The following is a 14,908-nucleotide window of genomic DNA, read 5'->3' on the forward strand; positions in this document are numbered from 1 at the left end:
CCTTGGCATTGACATTTATTTCCCCAAAGTTGGTAGTAAGAATTTCCAGCTGCTGTATGTCCCAGAAGTGTTTCCTTTGCTGTGCCACACCTTGTGGCCTCAGCTGTGTGCCTCATCAATGCTCTTGATGGAGGCTGGTGGAGCTAGAGGCTTTTGCTGGGATGGCGGATTCCCCCATCGTGCAACTCTCATTCAAGAGCCTTGTTCCCCCCCTCAGCCAACGCTGTCAGTTCTCAGGATCTGTCTGCTTCCTCCAAGCATTTGTCAAGATTGCGGGAATGATTCGGCCTATGAAAGTCATTAGTTTAACTAATATTGTATCTCTTTATTATAAAAATGTTCTTTGAGGTTGATTAATGAGGAGTGGGTGGAGGTAAAATGAACTCTGGTTTTGCAGGTGAAACACCATTCCTTTAAAAAGAAAAATAAACCCACTTAAAACAAATGTCTACTTCTTCCTGTGGGGAGACTGTCTCCCACAGAAAGCTGTTATTTTCTGTCCCCCGTTTTTTTTGTTTTAAGAAGCAGTGTATTCTCTGCATGTCTTATCTGTCTGTCTTCTGTCTCCCTCAGTAAAATGCTAACATCTTTGGTCACAAGTATGTAGCCTGGTGGCTTGTCTCTTTGAAAAATGGCAGATGCATGGCATGAGGTATAAAAATGCTGTGATATCTTGGATTTAATAGTGCTATGGCAGTGACATCTCTCAGGTCCTCTTGCTTAACGAGTTGTTGACTTAATGATAAATCTTAGAAAACTATCAAAATGCCTGTGTGGAAGCTGCTCCCTTTGTGAAGAAATATGCCTGAGAGCAAGCATGCTGCCAGGCTCTTCCTTTGTTGCCCCAGCTGTACCCCAGCAGATGGGAGGCTGCTGCTGCCTCGAGTCATCTCAGGTGGGCTGCTGCGGAGGGGATGGCACACCCCTCCTTTGCCCAGTGGTCACTGTCCTTGGCCAAGGCAGGCAAAGACTTTACAGACTTCAAGTCCCAGAAACAGCCTCCCTCGGTGTGGTTCCTGACTGTCATGTCCTTTCAGACAGCATGAGGATATCTGTGTTAGGCCTATTCTCTTTCTAAATAGAAGTTCAGCTTCCATGTCTGTCAGTGCAGCTGGAAACTTCTTTTCAAGTGGAGGTGCCTTGAGGGGAAGGCAATGTAGAGAAACACTGTGGTTCTTGTAGCCATCCTCGTATCCAGTTTATACTACCACCAGCCTATTTTGGTGCATAACTTGGTAACACCTTGGCTGTAACCACGGTGGTGCAGAAAGAATTCTCGCTCTGCTCTTGTAGAGGTTGCAGCCACAGTGCTCTCTTCTCCAGTGGTGTTAAAGACTGCCTTTTGCTTTATGTCCACAGGAAATGCTAACTAGAAAAGAAGGCCTCAGAAAACAATTTTGGAAATAACTAGTGTTTCTGACTGCATTATATACAATGCCCTTGAAAAGCTCCCTGGAGCGTTAACATAGGGTGCCCTTTTCTGCAGATCACTTGTACTGTACGGCTGGTCAGGGTGAGGATGAGCAATGATGCTGAGATTGCTGATTAAACTGTGAATGTGGAGACCAGGCTGCTGAGCTTAGGTGGATGAATTAAGCTAAAAGAATCTGTCTGCCTTGGCACTTTCTGTGCTGGGATGGGAATGGAGGAGGAGGGGCAGGCATGGGGGGATATGCTTGACATAGTGGCAGCGCAAGCAGCTTGGGCCCTGCCTGTGCCAGCAGAAGTGGGTGGGAGGTGGTATGAGCCTGGGGCATGGCTCATACCTCAGTGGCATGGCTCAGCTTGCTCTCCTGTGCCCTGCCAGCCATGGCCCTGTCTCTCCCTGCAGCTCTGCTCTTGTTTCCCTTTCTCCCTGTTGCTTTTCTTTGATTCCTGATGAGCTAAACCTTCTTTAGGAGGGGGAAAGAGATCCTCAGCATTGGGGAAGGCAGATGATTGTTCTTAAAACCTTCTCTTGCATCTCCCTTTCCTGCTCTCAGAGGAACAGCAAAGTACTTCCCATGTCCCAGGACTATGCAGAAGCTTGCCTGGGATGCCGGTACCAGGAGGATATTCTCAGACCCCAAGATACTCTCTGGTGACCCTATTCTCAATGCTGCCCATATAAATATGCGTATGAGTGCATGGGGAGGGCTGGGGCTGAAGGGCAAACACATGATGTTTGTCTTGCAAGGGAAAGTGGATTGCCACACACAGCCCATCCTGGAACTGCATGCAAGCTCATGAGGCATGCAGAGGAATAGAGGTCTTCAGGATGGGGACCGAGTTTGGTGTTAATCATCACAACATTAGACTCATGGTGTCTCCAGTGCAATGATTTTGGAAGAGTGGCTCTCTGGGTGCTATCGGAAGACATGCAAATGCATGCAGAGCCAGCTCATGCACCCAGCAGGGAACAAGCCTTCCCTTTAAGGCAGGAGTGGGTGGGCATTCTAGTTGTCTGGGCCTGAGAGGTAGGAAACACCCCAGCATCAGTCCTGGCAACACAACTGTGCTGGTAATGGCAAGCTGTGCAGGGACTTTCGACACCTTACCCCACACTGGTTCATTCCTGTCTGGAAGAAAGAGGATGTTTTTCTGCAGCAAAGGAAGAATCTTTAGTCCACATCCAGGTTACAGTGTGAGAAGTGGTGCTGACCCAGGTGGCTGGGGGGATGATATGCCTTAAATCCATTCTTGACATTTCTTAATATATTAGCCATCATCTTAGCAGCATGAAGGTAGTAAGAGGATCACCATCTAGGAGAAATCTCACATAGCCCAGTACTGAGCAGAACAGGGGACACAGGGCTTCTGCTAGCTCCCCTCTCCCTCCGTGGGAAAGGCTTTCAGGTGCTGGGTGCCAGAAGCACCCTTTCCCTCAGGCGCTGGGCCCTTGGGCTTGTCTGCTTCCCTTGGCAGCAATTCAGGTGACTCCTCCAGCACCGTCCCAGTGTCAGTCACACACAGCTTCTCGTGGGTGCTGGTGTCGGGTGGGGGTCAATAATGCTAAATGGGGTTATTCTGGGGAGGAACACTGGGGCAAGCTGCCAGCCCCTAGTTGGGAAAAGTCTTATTTCCCTGAAGGCTGTTTCTCTGAACAAAGCACGAGGAAGTGCAAGAGGGAAAGACCTCTCTTCACCAAGGAGGGCCTGACACTGACCCTTCCAGGGTTTTAAGCACTTTTGCAGGATGGGGGATGTCAGAATGTGTTGGAAATGGACCCCAGCTCTGGCTTTTCTGGGAATATGGTTTGGTTCGAGATGCTTGGTTTTGCCCCATCCTTTCTCATTCCCACTACCACCAACTGCCACCTACTTGGCTCTGCCATGTGTTGCATGGCCTTAGCAGCTCTTCCCACATGCTTTTACTTCTTTTTTAAGGGGTTATTGTTAACCTGGACCTCTTCAAAGTCTGCTCATAGGTTTGGTCCCCTGGACAGCTCCCACCATTAAGAGAGAGAAGCCCTGCAGCAAGGGGTTGGCTGGGTGGCAGCAAGGGGAGGAAGGTCACAGAAGGAAAAATGTGGCTACTGTGTTGCAGTTGCCTTTTCCTCAGATTGCATGGGCGGTTGCGCTGGAGATTGCTTGGCCTGTCGAGGCAAACCAGTGCTGGCTTGAGGAGCCCTGAACCCTGCTGGATCTGGGGGATGGTCTGAGATGTGATGAAATCGTGAGAGCCTTTTGGATCCTCTGGGAAGTGGAGGAAGGTGAGGTTTTGTACTGGCTTTAGAAAGGTGCAGAGAGCTTTCCTTGTCCTTGAGGGGTTGTAGCAAGTGCAAAGGGGAAGCAAAGCTATTCAGTTGGTGAGACAAGACTAAAGCTCTAAGCAAGTTAGAGCTTTCTGACCTCGCCTTACCTAACTTCTCTTACGTAGAACCTTAAATCTGTTTTCCTTTTCCTTACCCAAGGATAAATGCAAAGTAATGCAATTATGTTCAATGAGAAAACGAAACTGATCAGTGATAAGAATCTGATTTCATCTCCTGCAAAATGGTGGTCTTTCTGCTACTTTCTCATCCTGACAAAACCTTAATTGCCTAGGGACTTTTGCCTCATCAAAGTATTGTTTCTCTTTAATTTTAATGCCCAAAACCTCCATCCAAGCAAATATTTAGCTTGTGCAAAGCTTGCACCAAACAAACCAGGACAAATTCCCCACTTACCCTTCAACACAATTTCTTGCTGTTATATATATCTTTTCAGGAAGGCTGTGGCTCACCGGAGCCCCGAGGTGTCATACAAGGCTGCTCTGGCCACTTTTCCCACAGAAAATCCTTCCTTTCTCCACAAGGAAAGTGCTCTTGTTTTAGTGTGGGCTCCCTGGGCTGCAAATGGCTTGCCTGTGCCTGTGAAAAAAAAGAGATGAAACTGGCACAAGGGTTTCCTATGTGGCCACTTATGGAGGCTTTTCTGAAGTTTGCCTGGACTCTGACAGCAATTGCTCCCTATGAGGGTTAGGCAGCTGACACGGATTTGAGGGTCTTTGCAAAGTACCTACATATCCTAAAAAAACGTGGCACTGGGACCTCAGCTTCGTGTCTGTGAAATGGCCATTGTCCTTCCCTGGAGGCTTTGGGACAGAGAAGGAAGAAGCTGTATGAGCGTAGCAGAGTGATTGCTTGAGTCCTGCATCAGTGCCTGGTGTCCAGCTTTCCACATGCAGAGAAGAGTTATTTTATTCTGATTTCAGGTATCTGGTTGTGCAGGGGAGACTTACCAGCATGCTTTGCTGCAGACATTCATAGGGATTATCCTTGGTTTAGACCTGCTGTGTGTGGAAGGGGAAATGAGACTGATTGTGCAAGGATATTGCAGTTTGCTTGTCAGGTAGCTTCTGGCACACTTCCTAGAAAGCCCCTTTGGTTTTTGTTTCTGTTTTCACATTAAATTCAATTTGGGAAAATGTTCAACCTACCACTTTGATCTTCTTAAAGTAGTGTAACTATAATTTGCTCTGATTAAAGCAGTACTGATGGACTCCAGCCTTTTGTGGATGTACTTACCTTGCTAGAAATAGCCTGTTGCTGTGAGTTAGCCCTGATGGGCAGCTCATCCCACTCCCAATTGCTGATCCCCCTCAGCTGGATGGGGGAGACCATTGGAAGAGTAAAAGTGTGAAAACTCCTGGATTGAGATAAAGGCAGATTAATAGGTAAAGCAAAATGTGCATGCACATGCAAGCATGAGCTGGGGTCAGCTGTCCTGGCTGTGTCCCCCTCCCAACTTCTTGTGCACTCCTAGCCTACTCAAGAGCAGGACACACTGAGAAGCAGAAAAACCCTTGACTCTGTGTGAGCACTGTTCTGCAGTAATTAAAACATCAGTTTATTATCAAACCTGTTTTGGTCACAAACCAAAACATAACATCATATAAGCTGCTATGGAAAAAGTTAACTGTATCCCAGCCAAAACCTGTGCACCTTTTATTTCCAGTAAGGAGGAGTAGTAAGTCAAAGCTTTTACCCTGGTGTTTTGTTACAAGAACATTGTTCAAAGGAAGTTGGGTGGACAAGATTTGTAGGTAAAACTAAAATCTTTTATTAGACCAAGTGTTACAACTGCAAAAAAATTGAGATGCTCTTTTGGGAACAGAGTAATTCTTTGCTTTGGAGCTGTAGGCATGAAAACTAATTTTTTTCCACCTGTACCAATTAGTTGAAGATAAGTCACAGGCTTGCAACTGTGCACTTATAGCAGGTGACTGCCTCTGTACTATTGAGGCTACAAAAGGGCAAGAAGCATAAAAGTAGCACATGAGGTGTTCTGAAAGTATACAGCAACTATATAAACATGGGATATAATCCAAAGTTCAACTTTGTTTAGGCCTTTATTGCTTGCTCAGGATCAACAGTTCCAGTAACTTGCTGCTGTTTGGATTTATTTTGTTTGTGTGTGTGTTAACACTATTTCAAAGAAGCAATAAAACTTCAAAAACTGGACTTTGATTTTACACTGTTTGTGCTTGGGAATTGAAATATTTAAAATGGAATTTCTCTTTATCACCTGGAGAGTGTGTGAAAGAGAGCAAGTGAGCAAGAGGGAGATCTTTACATATCTCCATCATCTTGAATTTCAAAGGGCTTTACAAATCTTAGTCTTCCAAAACCCACTAAAATGGTGTGCTTTGCATATGATTATGTGAAGCTCATTAGTGAGGGTGCTAATGAGCCCCTACACACCTGAGGCTGATAAATGAGGTTCCTGAGTAAGATGATTTGCTTAAGGTCAGACTCCTGTAAATTGACAGCAAAGCTGGAAATAGAAATCATTGTTTCCCGGTCCCTGGTACCATATTCCCACGGATGGAATGTGGGCTTTTTTTTTTTTTAAAGATGAAAACACTGCTGTTTGTTCATGATGCTTCATTTCGTGTGCTTTCAATGTAATCTTCACAAATGCAAATGTCGTGACCTAGAGCAATATAAGGCCTTCACTAAAAAGCTCTCCACAATATCAGTCTTCATGCAATTGTATGAAGCAGAAGGGATAGCCCAATTTAACAATTCCCATGCCTCATAAAATTATTGGCCTAGTTTCTTTAAAGTGGGTTTAAGCCCTAGCCCCCCAGTGTGATTTAACACACAACCCATACTGTTAATTGTCTATCTTCTGCCTTTAAGGTGATGAGTTACTGGAAAGTGAGGGAAACTGTTTGCCTTTTATGCGCTTAGAGCCAATTTTGCATGTTTTTTTTTATCTTTGTTTTCAGGCTGCAATTGAGCACACTGACCTTCCTTCCTCCTGTTTGCTTAGAGGAACTGTAATTGAGATGGGGATGAGCGCAGAGTTGTACAGAACTGGTGCTGCACAAGAGAAGCCTCAGTACTGGAGTAAGGGCTCTGCTCTGGACACAGGCAGCCACCAAAACATCCCGTGCCCACGTCTTGGGGAGAAACTGGGGATCGCACCCTGGGCATGGAGACATGCTGTGTTAGGGAGATGCCTAGAAACTCACAGTTACACCCTTTGGAGGGTACCACACCTCAGTGATGGTGTGCTTTACTTGTGAAGGGTAAAACCTCTTCTGTGCTTTTCCCATCTCTCCACTAATGTCCCTCCTTCTCCTCTGTGTGTACAGCATGCCTTCTTTTCCTTGCTTCTCTGGTATTGCTGGAGCAGAACAGCTGTTTGTATTGTTAATAGTTTGGAGCAAGGCCAGTGAAATGGTTTTTGGCAATTCTAGGCTTGCAGGGAAGATTTGTGGCCCAGAAAATAGAAGCAAAGATATATACATACACATATATACATGTATATACACACATATATATGCATGTATACATACGCGAGAGAAAGCAAGGGAGAGAGTCTGCCAACAAGCCTACCATGTGAGTGCATGAGCATATTTTTTTGGCAGGGCAGTTGTGCCTGCACATTTTATACTGATTCTATATACTCTTCTCATCCTCAAACTGCTTTAGGCTTGAATGTCTGGGGACATGAAGTTGTTCCTTGAGATGGTGGTGCTGCGGAAGCCATTGGTACCTACAGCTGTGGTTTACCCACAACTGGACTTTGAAGCACACGTAACGTGTATCATCCACCCCTGGGTAGATGTTGTTTTCTCCACTAGTGCTTGAGCTGGCATGGATAATGCTGGCAAGTGGAGCGTGCTAAATGAAAGCAAACAGTTTACTTACTTCTTGTATAAACCAAACAGAAAAACGCTTATTCTGTTACTTATCTCAGCAGGGCTGAACCAAATGCCAAATGGTGGCCACAGAATTCAGATACCTCATATTGATTAAAATCAGGTTGGTTTTTTTAAGTTATCTGAAAACAGACTATTTTTCAATGTATTGAGACAATAGCAATAAAAGCTGTAAAACTGTGTTCTTCTTCTGGCACTAGCCCATTGTAAACAGCAAGCTACCAGGCTTAATGAGGCAATTCTGTACCATCACTTTTAATAACTGAATGTTTGTCTCCCGGCTATTCAGGTGGGCTATTACTGTTATTTAATATTACTGGCAATGTTGTTATATATTCTGAGCCACCACTGGCAAAGAGTGAGGTGATTCTTCCAGATAACAGCAGTGCAATAACATTTTACTGGATTTAACTGAGAGAAAGGCCAGGCAAAGCCACTGTGTTTTCCTTCTTCCTTGCAAATGTTATTTCAAGCACTGAAAGAGTTAAATTAAATAATTACAGTCATAAGCATGTTGATGCTCACTTCTGTTATGACAAACATAAAAATGTATTGACCTAAAAGGTAAATGTTGGCTGAAGCAAAAAACTGACGTCAATATAAATTCCAAAGCACTCCATATCTTGATATTTGGCACATGAACCTCATACTGTATATATAGTGTGAAATACTTAGGTTTGTTTTAATTAAATGGATAATAATCTGGTGATTGTCATTCTTATTTCAAGTGTAACAATTTATGGCATGACTAATTCTGCTGAAAAAACCCGAATGGTCAGCAACAATCTGAAGGGCTGAGCAAACTGTCAAATGACGGCAATTTGTTCTATCAGTGACATCAATGGGGTTTTCAGAGAAAAAGGTACATGTACTTTGCCTAGTCTGCCCAAATTATCAGGGTGACTTTTGTCTGTCCAGTGTGTTTTGCACCAGTATTTTTTCCCCACCCAGAAATTTGCTGATGGAGATCCGTTTGTGGCTAAATCTATAGACATTTAGTCCTCTACCATCAGTACCATCCCTCCCTCCCTCCCCTGCAGATGTGCTGGTGCTAGTTTGTGCTTCTCCCTCTTCTCTTGCCTCTCACAGCCTAGGCTGGGCCTGTTGTGCAGGTTACCCCACCGTCATCAGCCTTCTTTCACATAAATCAGTGGACCTGAGCTGATATGTTTCTCTGTTGCCAGTTTTTGCCACTGAATTGTCTCCTGAGAGTTAAGCAGCTCTGGGTAAGCTGGCCTGCTAAAAGGGAAGGTGACAGCAAGTTTAGGGCCTCTTGAAGCATCGTGGGTACCTCAGAAGGGTCCACCAGTGTGCTAACTGGTGGATCCAACAGTGAGGCTTCCACCATGTGCAAAATGAGGGTAAATTTTATTTTGCCTTTCCAGCAAAAGCTCTACTTGCAGAGTGTGGAGATGGGTCATGCCTGGTGGAGAGGGGGATGTGTGGGCAGTCCCAAGATCCCAGAGGTGAGGGATGGGTCTGGGTCCCAGACAGTGGAGGCAGATATTAGCACTGGGCTTGAGCCTGGGGATGTGGGTGTAATGGAACAAGAGATGGCCTGAGGGATGCAAGGGTGGAGCAGGAGGGGGTGGTGTGCCTGCGGCTCTGCTAGAGGCCATGCCTGAGTAAACTAAGATTACAATTAGACTTGTAAATCTCCTGAGAAACCCTTGGGAAAGTGTCCATTGTGATTCACAGGGTTCTCCCCCCACCCCCACCCGGCCCACGCTGCGCTGTGAAAGTGAAACCCTTGCTGTCTGTCCAGCATGAATGTTTCTCCAGCCATGAAATCCATGTGTTCAGAAGCTGTATCTGGCTCTGTCATAGAGCCTGCTGTCGAGTCTCAGTGTATCAAAGCCCTTGTGTGTGTGCTTTGGCTTTCCTTTGCTTCTGTGAATTGACTAAAGCTTGCATTCATTCTTGTGAGCCCCCAGTGCAGGTCATAAGCGTGGATAATATAAAGGCGTATGTGTCCTCCAAAGCAGTACCCAAGAAAAGAAAAGAAAGGCAAGGTAAAGGTGAAAAAAAAAATCAGGTATTTCTTGGTTTCTTAAGACAGATCTGACCTCGTACATAAGCTTGTGTTTTTTTCCCATTCCTTTTTCCTCACAGTGATGTGTAAGTGGAGACTGATTTCACAGTCACTGATCTCACCAACTCAGTACTAACCCAGGGTTAGCTTGAAACTTGGCTTAGGAGAATGACTTGATGTGAGGGCAATCTGGAGCAGTGCTTTTCTTTCCTGCTTTTAGGGTCTCCTCATGTCCCATTTCTTTTCCTTTCAGAAACTCTAAAGGGAAGAAACTTTAATTAGGATTTTTAAATTAAATATCGAAGAGGACATTCACAAGCTGCAGCCTGATTCTGGCAGTTCATGTTGTAAGAGGTTACTGACTTGAGACCTGAAGTGTTCCCCATTTTCAGAATTTGGCTACATTAAAACCACAGAGTTTATCTGTAGATTTCCTCAGAAAATCATCAGGGACTTCATGACAAATTAAGCACATTGATTTTTTTTCCTTGAGCCTTGCTGGGTAATCTTCAGATTTTCCTTTCAAAGCAAGAATACTCTTATTTTTCCTAAATATCTTCAGGTGTTCCAGCTATGTGATAAAACAAGGTCTGCAACAAACATTTTTTGCCATTTTGCAGGGCTTTTTCTCAGTGTTAGTGCTTCTGCCTTCAGGTAGAAGAATGGCAGACGAGACTGGTGCTTAACTCCAAAAGCCAGCTGGGGAAACCCACCACCTCCTCTTGTCGGGAAGAGTGACAGGGACATCCAGGTCAGAACACAGGCAAATTAGAGAACTTGCATTTTCCCTCCTCTTCCAGGTGACTTTTAATATGAAATATTTTTGTGGTAGTAATCTGTTGTTTCAGGCCACTGCCCATGTATGTGGGTCTGGAGAGGACAAAACGTGAGGCTTCATAGGCTTCTGTAGTCTATGGTAATCCATTTAGGTGACATGGCACATGCAGATTGAAGAAAATGGGAGAGGAGTTTGTTTCTATACCTGCTGCATCTCTCACTTTAGGACTGAACATCCAGTTTATTAAGAAATTGTGGTGATATACTATTATTATTTCCTACTGTTGTGCAAAGCAGAAATTTGGTTTCCTGAATTTTAATGATATGCCTTTTGTGACTGCTTTTGTGTTTAATATTGCAAGGTAAAACATCTGGAGTTAATAGAAGAAGGTGCTTTAAATACAAGGCAATTGTAAATGAAAGGCTCCTTACATGAGGCATAGCTTTTGCTGTGCCATCTGGATCATCAGGAGTGAGCCTGTCCCAGGGGTGGCTGGTCTTGCCCCCTAGCTGTGGTGGGGCTCTGAGCTTTGAGGATGCAGAGTACACCCGGTGTGTTGAATGTGTCTAGCTATGCAAACCTATCTCTGTAAGCGAAGGCTTCTGTGATATTCTGACTCATGCTGCAGAGAGAGCTCATAAAGCAAAAGTAACTTTTCGAGGCAGTCACCCTTCAGAGTAAAACCGCACTTGAAGAAACTGGGTCTTTCCCACTGATGAGCTCAGTAGTATTATGTCAGCACTTCGCAATGCAAGTGAACAGAATGAATTATAAATCCTGGAATGATTTGGATTGGAAGGACCTTAAAGATCATCTAAGGGCACCTTCCACTAGACCAGGTTGCTCACAGCCCCATCCAACCTGGCCTTGCACACTTCCAGAGATGGGACATCCACAGTTTCTCTGGGCAACTTGTTCCAGTGTCTCACCACCCTTACAGTGAAGAATTTCTTCCTAATATCTAATCTAAACCTGCGCTCTTTCAGTTTAAAGCCATTCCCCCTTGTCCTGTCACTCAAGGCCTGCTAAAAAGACCCTCTTCAGCTTTCTCATAGGCTCCCTTTAGGTACTAGAAGGCTGCTGTAAGGTCTTCCCAGAGCCTTCTCTTCTCCAGGCTGAACAGGACCAACTCGCTCAGCCCATCGTCACAGGAAAGATTCTCCAGCCCCCGGTCATCATCAATCATCATGGCCCTCCTCTGGACCCACTCAAGCAGCTCCACTTCCCTCTTGTGTGGGGGCCCCAGAGCTGAACACAGTACTGCAGGTGGGGATTCAGGAGAATAGAGGGGCAGGATCATCTCCTTTGACCTGCTGGTCAAGCTTCTTTTGATGCAGCCCAGCATATAGTTGCATTCTGGGCTGTGAGCACACACTGCCGGCTCATGGTGAGCTTTCCATCAACCAATACACCCAAGTCCTTCTCGTCAGGGCTGCTCTCAGACCATTTTCCACTGTAGCTGTGCTTGGGATTGCCCCAGCCCAGGTGCAGGACTGCACTTGACCACAACTCTTTGAGTGGGATCATCCAGCTAATTCCTTATCCACTGGGTTATCCATCCATCAAATCCATGCCTTTCCAGTTTAGAGACAAGGATGTCATGTGGAACAGTGCCAAATGCTTTGTACAAATCCAGGTAGATGACAACAGTTTCTCTTTCCTTATCTACCAAAACTGTAACCCTGTCTTAGAAGGCCACCAAATTTGTCAGGCATGATTTTCCTTAGTGAAGCCATGCTGGCTGTCACCAATCACCTCCTCATGATCTGTGTGCTTTAGCATAGTTTCTAGGAGGATCTGTTCCATCATCTTGCAAGGCACAGAGGTGACAGAACCCATTAGGAGACAAACTACCCAGCCCACTTGTCGCAGTTTACTTGTTGCAATCAAGGTTTCACAGTTCGTGAACTACTACTATGTGATTCATCCTTCTCTTTGTAGGTGGGTGATGTTCCTGTTGCTAGATCAGGTATTTCCCTGCCTTCAACACAAATGCTGTGCAAAAAATGCCTCTTTCTCAAGGCTCCTTTTTCTGCAGACTCCTAGCACATGGAAGCTGAGAATTTTGATGACTCCAGCTACACCACCACAGGCCACGGAGGATGACAGCAAATCGCATGGCAGTGTGCCGTGTATGCTGATTTTGCTTTCTAAAGGTTTGTCGTGGTTTAAACCCAGTCAGGCAACTTGTTCACTCACTCCCAGTGAGTGGTGCTAAGCTGACAGCAATCGAGGGCCCCCCCCCCCCATTGGGGCTCTCCCCTTCCCCGCTCCCGGAGGAACGGGGAGGAGGATCGAAAGAGTGCAACTCCTACAGGCTGAGACAAGAACAGTCCAGCAACCAATGTACAACACAAATCACCACCGCTACTACCATCAACAACAATGATAAGAGAAAATAACAACGGAAGAGAATACGATACCACCGGCCAAGAAAACGAGTCCCACCCGGAAGCCCATGTCCTTACGGGTAACTCCCAGTTACCCCCCACCCCGGGCATGACATGCTGTGGTATGGAATACCTCCTTGGCTAGCCTGGGTCAGGCGCCCCGTCTCTGCTTCCTCATGGCTTCCCCTCCTCCCTGGCAGAGCATGAGCCTCACAAAGTCCTTGGTCAGGGTAAACATCACTTAGCAACAACCGAAAACATCGGTTTCACCAACACTGTTCCCAGGCTGGAAGTCAAAACACAGCACTGCACCAGCTACCAAGAAGGAGAAACATGACTGCTACTGCTGAACCCAGGACCCCATGTACAGGATTCCTGCTTAGTCAGTATGCCTTCGTCTTCCCTGCTTTGTCAGGAAAAAACTCAGCAAAGCTGCCACGTGCAGGTCAGCCAGAAGCTTCAGAAATATGCATCAGGAAGCCTAGGTGGCTGACCCGCACAATGGCAGGCCATTTTTTCATGTAATGCTGGCTTTGCCACTGGCTGTACATGACAGTTGGTGCACTGGTACTATTTGGATGGAGACGAAATTTTGTGTAGCTGGGGTGACTCATAGGCTGCAGGAGCTGTGTAAGCTCCAGCAGTGTCTTGCAGGACAAGCTTGTGTTTTGAGCAACTCAGATGTTATCTTGTCCCTGTTTTTTTCCAAGCTGTCAAAACCAATGCTCCTGAGTGATCATGCAAATGTCAGAGAGTAGATAGCTTGACCTTATTCTCCTATTTTAAAGCAAACTAGTGCCTGAATTCTCACTCTGGTGTAAGTCTCAATTCTGTGCATTCAAAATAAAGCCTTAGTGGCCTTAGGAGTTTATGTACTATTGGCTTGTTACATCCACTTAAAAAACTTATATCCAGTGTCTACATTTGCAGCTGGACAGCATGTGGGATCCAGCCAGGCTAAAAATCCCTGCATATGAATTATAAATAGACCCTGTCTGTGCCCTGTGGTGGATGCTTCTGTCAGCTCTTTAGCTGAAATAACATGCAGCCACTTAAATACTTGGATTTTGCACAACACCTGGAATGGCAAAGAAACCAAAACCAAGTAATGTTATTATACAATACATAAATCCAAGCTACACCCATATCTTGGGCAATATAAGTGTTTATATACACTTACACACACACGTCTGTGTATATAAATGCTTAATCCTTGAGGTGGAGCTGCTACTATGTGTACGATGATGCTTGATAAACTTTCTGGACTGAGGTAGAAGAAACTAGTCTTTGCAAAATAAAAACATAATGATTGAAACTTATGTGTTTGCATTGCTTCCCTAAAGACAAAGTGTGCTATTTTGGGGTATTGTTTGTATTAATGTGTTATTTTTTTTCGTAACAGCATATAAAATTCTGGCATAGCCGTGTTTCAGGTTTTCATGGGAAATAAGGAATGTTAGTGTCCTGGTTTCATCTGTAAAGGTTATTTTTCTTCCTAGTAGCCGGTACAGCTAGATGCCCATCTCTGCAACTCCAGACTTCAAAAAAACCAAAACAAAACAGTGCTGTCATGATCATCAGCAGAGAATAAAGCTGTGGAAAGTCAGCAGCAATGGGAGTCTCCTGGTACTGTCCTTACATCATCATTGACTGAACCCGACTTCCCTTCAATCATCATCCCAACAAAGAATGAACTGTGATGAAACGAGGTGAGCTCAGCAGTGATTCAGCAGGCAACAATCTAATACCATACACCGTCTCTCCTGCCCTGAAGGACTGTTAGGACAGATGAAGCCCGATACCACATTGAATGAGCTCAACAAATTTTATTGGAATGGCGCATAGATTAAGGAATGATACCTGTCTGTATATATGTGTGTGTCTACATCAAGAGACAAAAAAAAAGTGATGGTATATTGGAAAATGTGGGATCTGAGCATGACATGAATGGTATAGGCTAAGGGGTGGATACTGCCCTGGGTTTGGCTGTAACAGTTATTTTTCATCCTTGTAGCTGGTACAGTGCTGTGTTTTGGCTTTAGTTTGGAAACAGTGTTGATAACACACCAATTGTTG

General features: G+C 45.1%; 1 protein-coding gene across 4 annotated transcripts in view; it reads left to right on the top strand.

Moving 5' to 3' along the window:
* The window catches only part of NFKBIZ (NFKB inhibitor zeta), a 43,141-nt gene extending 28,749 nt beyond the window's left edge, over nucleotides 1–14,392 (top strand). The window contains exons 12-13 of one of the 4 annotated variants that reach the window (XR_009743484.1): nucleotides 10,285–10,464; nucleotides 14,332–14,392. Coding sequence is in view for 2 of the 4 variants with exons in the window: in XM_061453918.1 (XP_061309902.1) it covers nucleotides 10,285–10,350 (66 nt within the window). In the remaining 2 variants the exon portion in view is untranslated. Of the gene's footprint in view, nucleotides 1–6,737; nucleotides 8,352–10,284; nucleotides 10,557–14,331 lie in introns of those variants that run through there. The other 3 variants (XR_009743483.1, XM_061453918.1, XM_061453921.1) reach the window with 3 other exon arrangements.
* The last annotated feature ends 516 nt before the right edge of the window (nucleotides 14,393–14,908 follow it).

The sequence above is a fragment of the Pezoporus flaviventris genome, unplaced genomic scaffold (genome assembly GCF_033815535.1).
Source record: "Pezoporus flaviventris isolate CSIRO_AGI_PZ_B2104156 unplaced genomic scaffold, CSIRO_AGI_Pfla_v1 ptg000015l, whole genome shotgun sequence".
Lineage (NCBI taxonomy): Eukaryota > Metazoa > Chordata > Aves > Psittaciformes > Psittacidae > Pezoporus > Pezoporus flaviventris.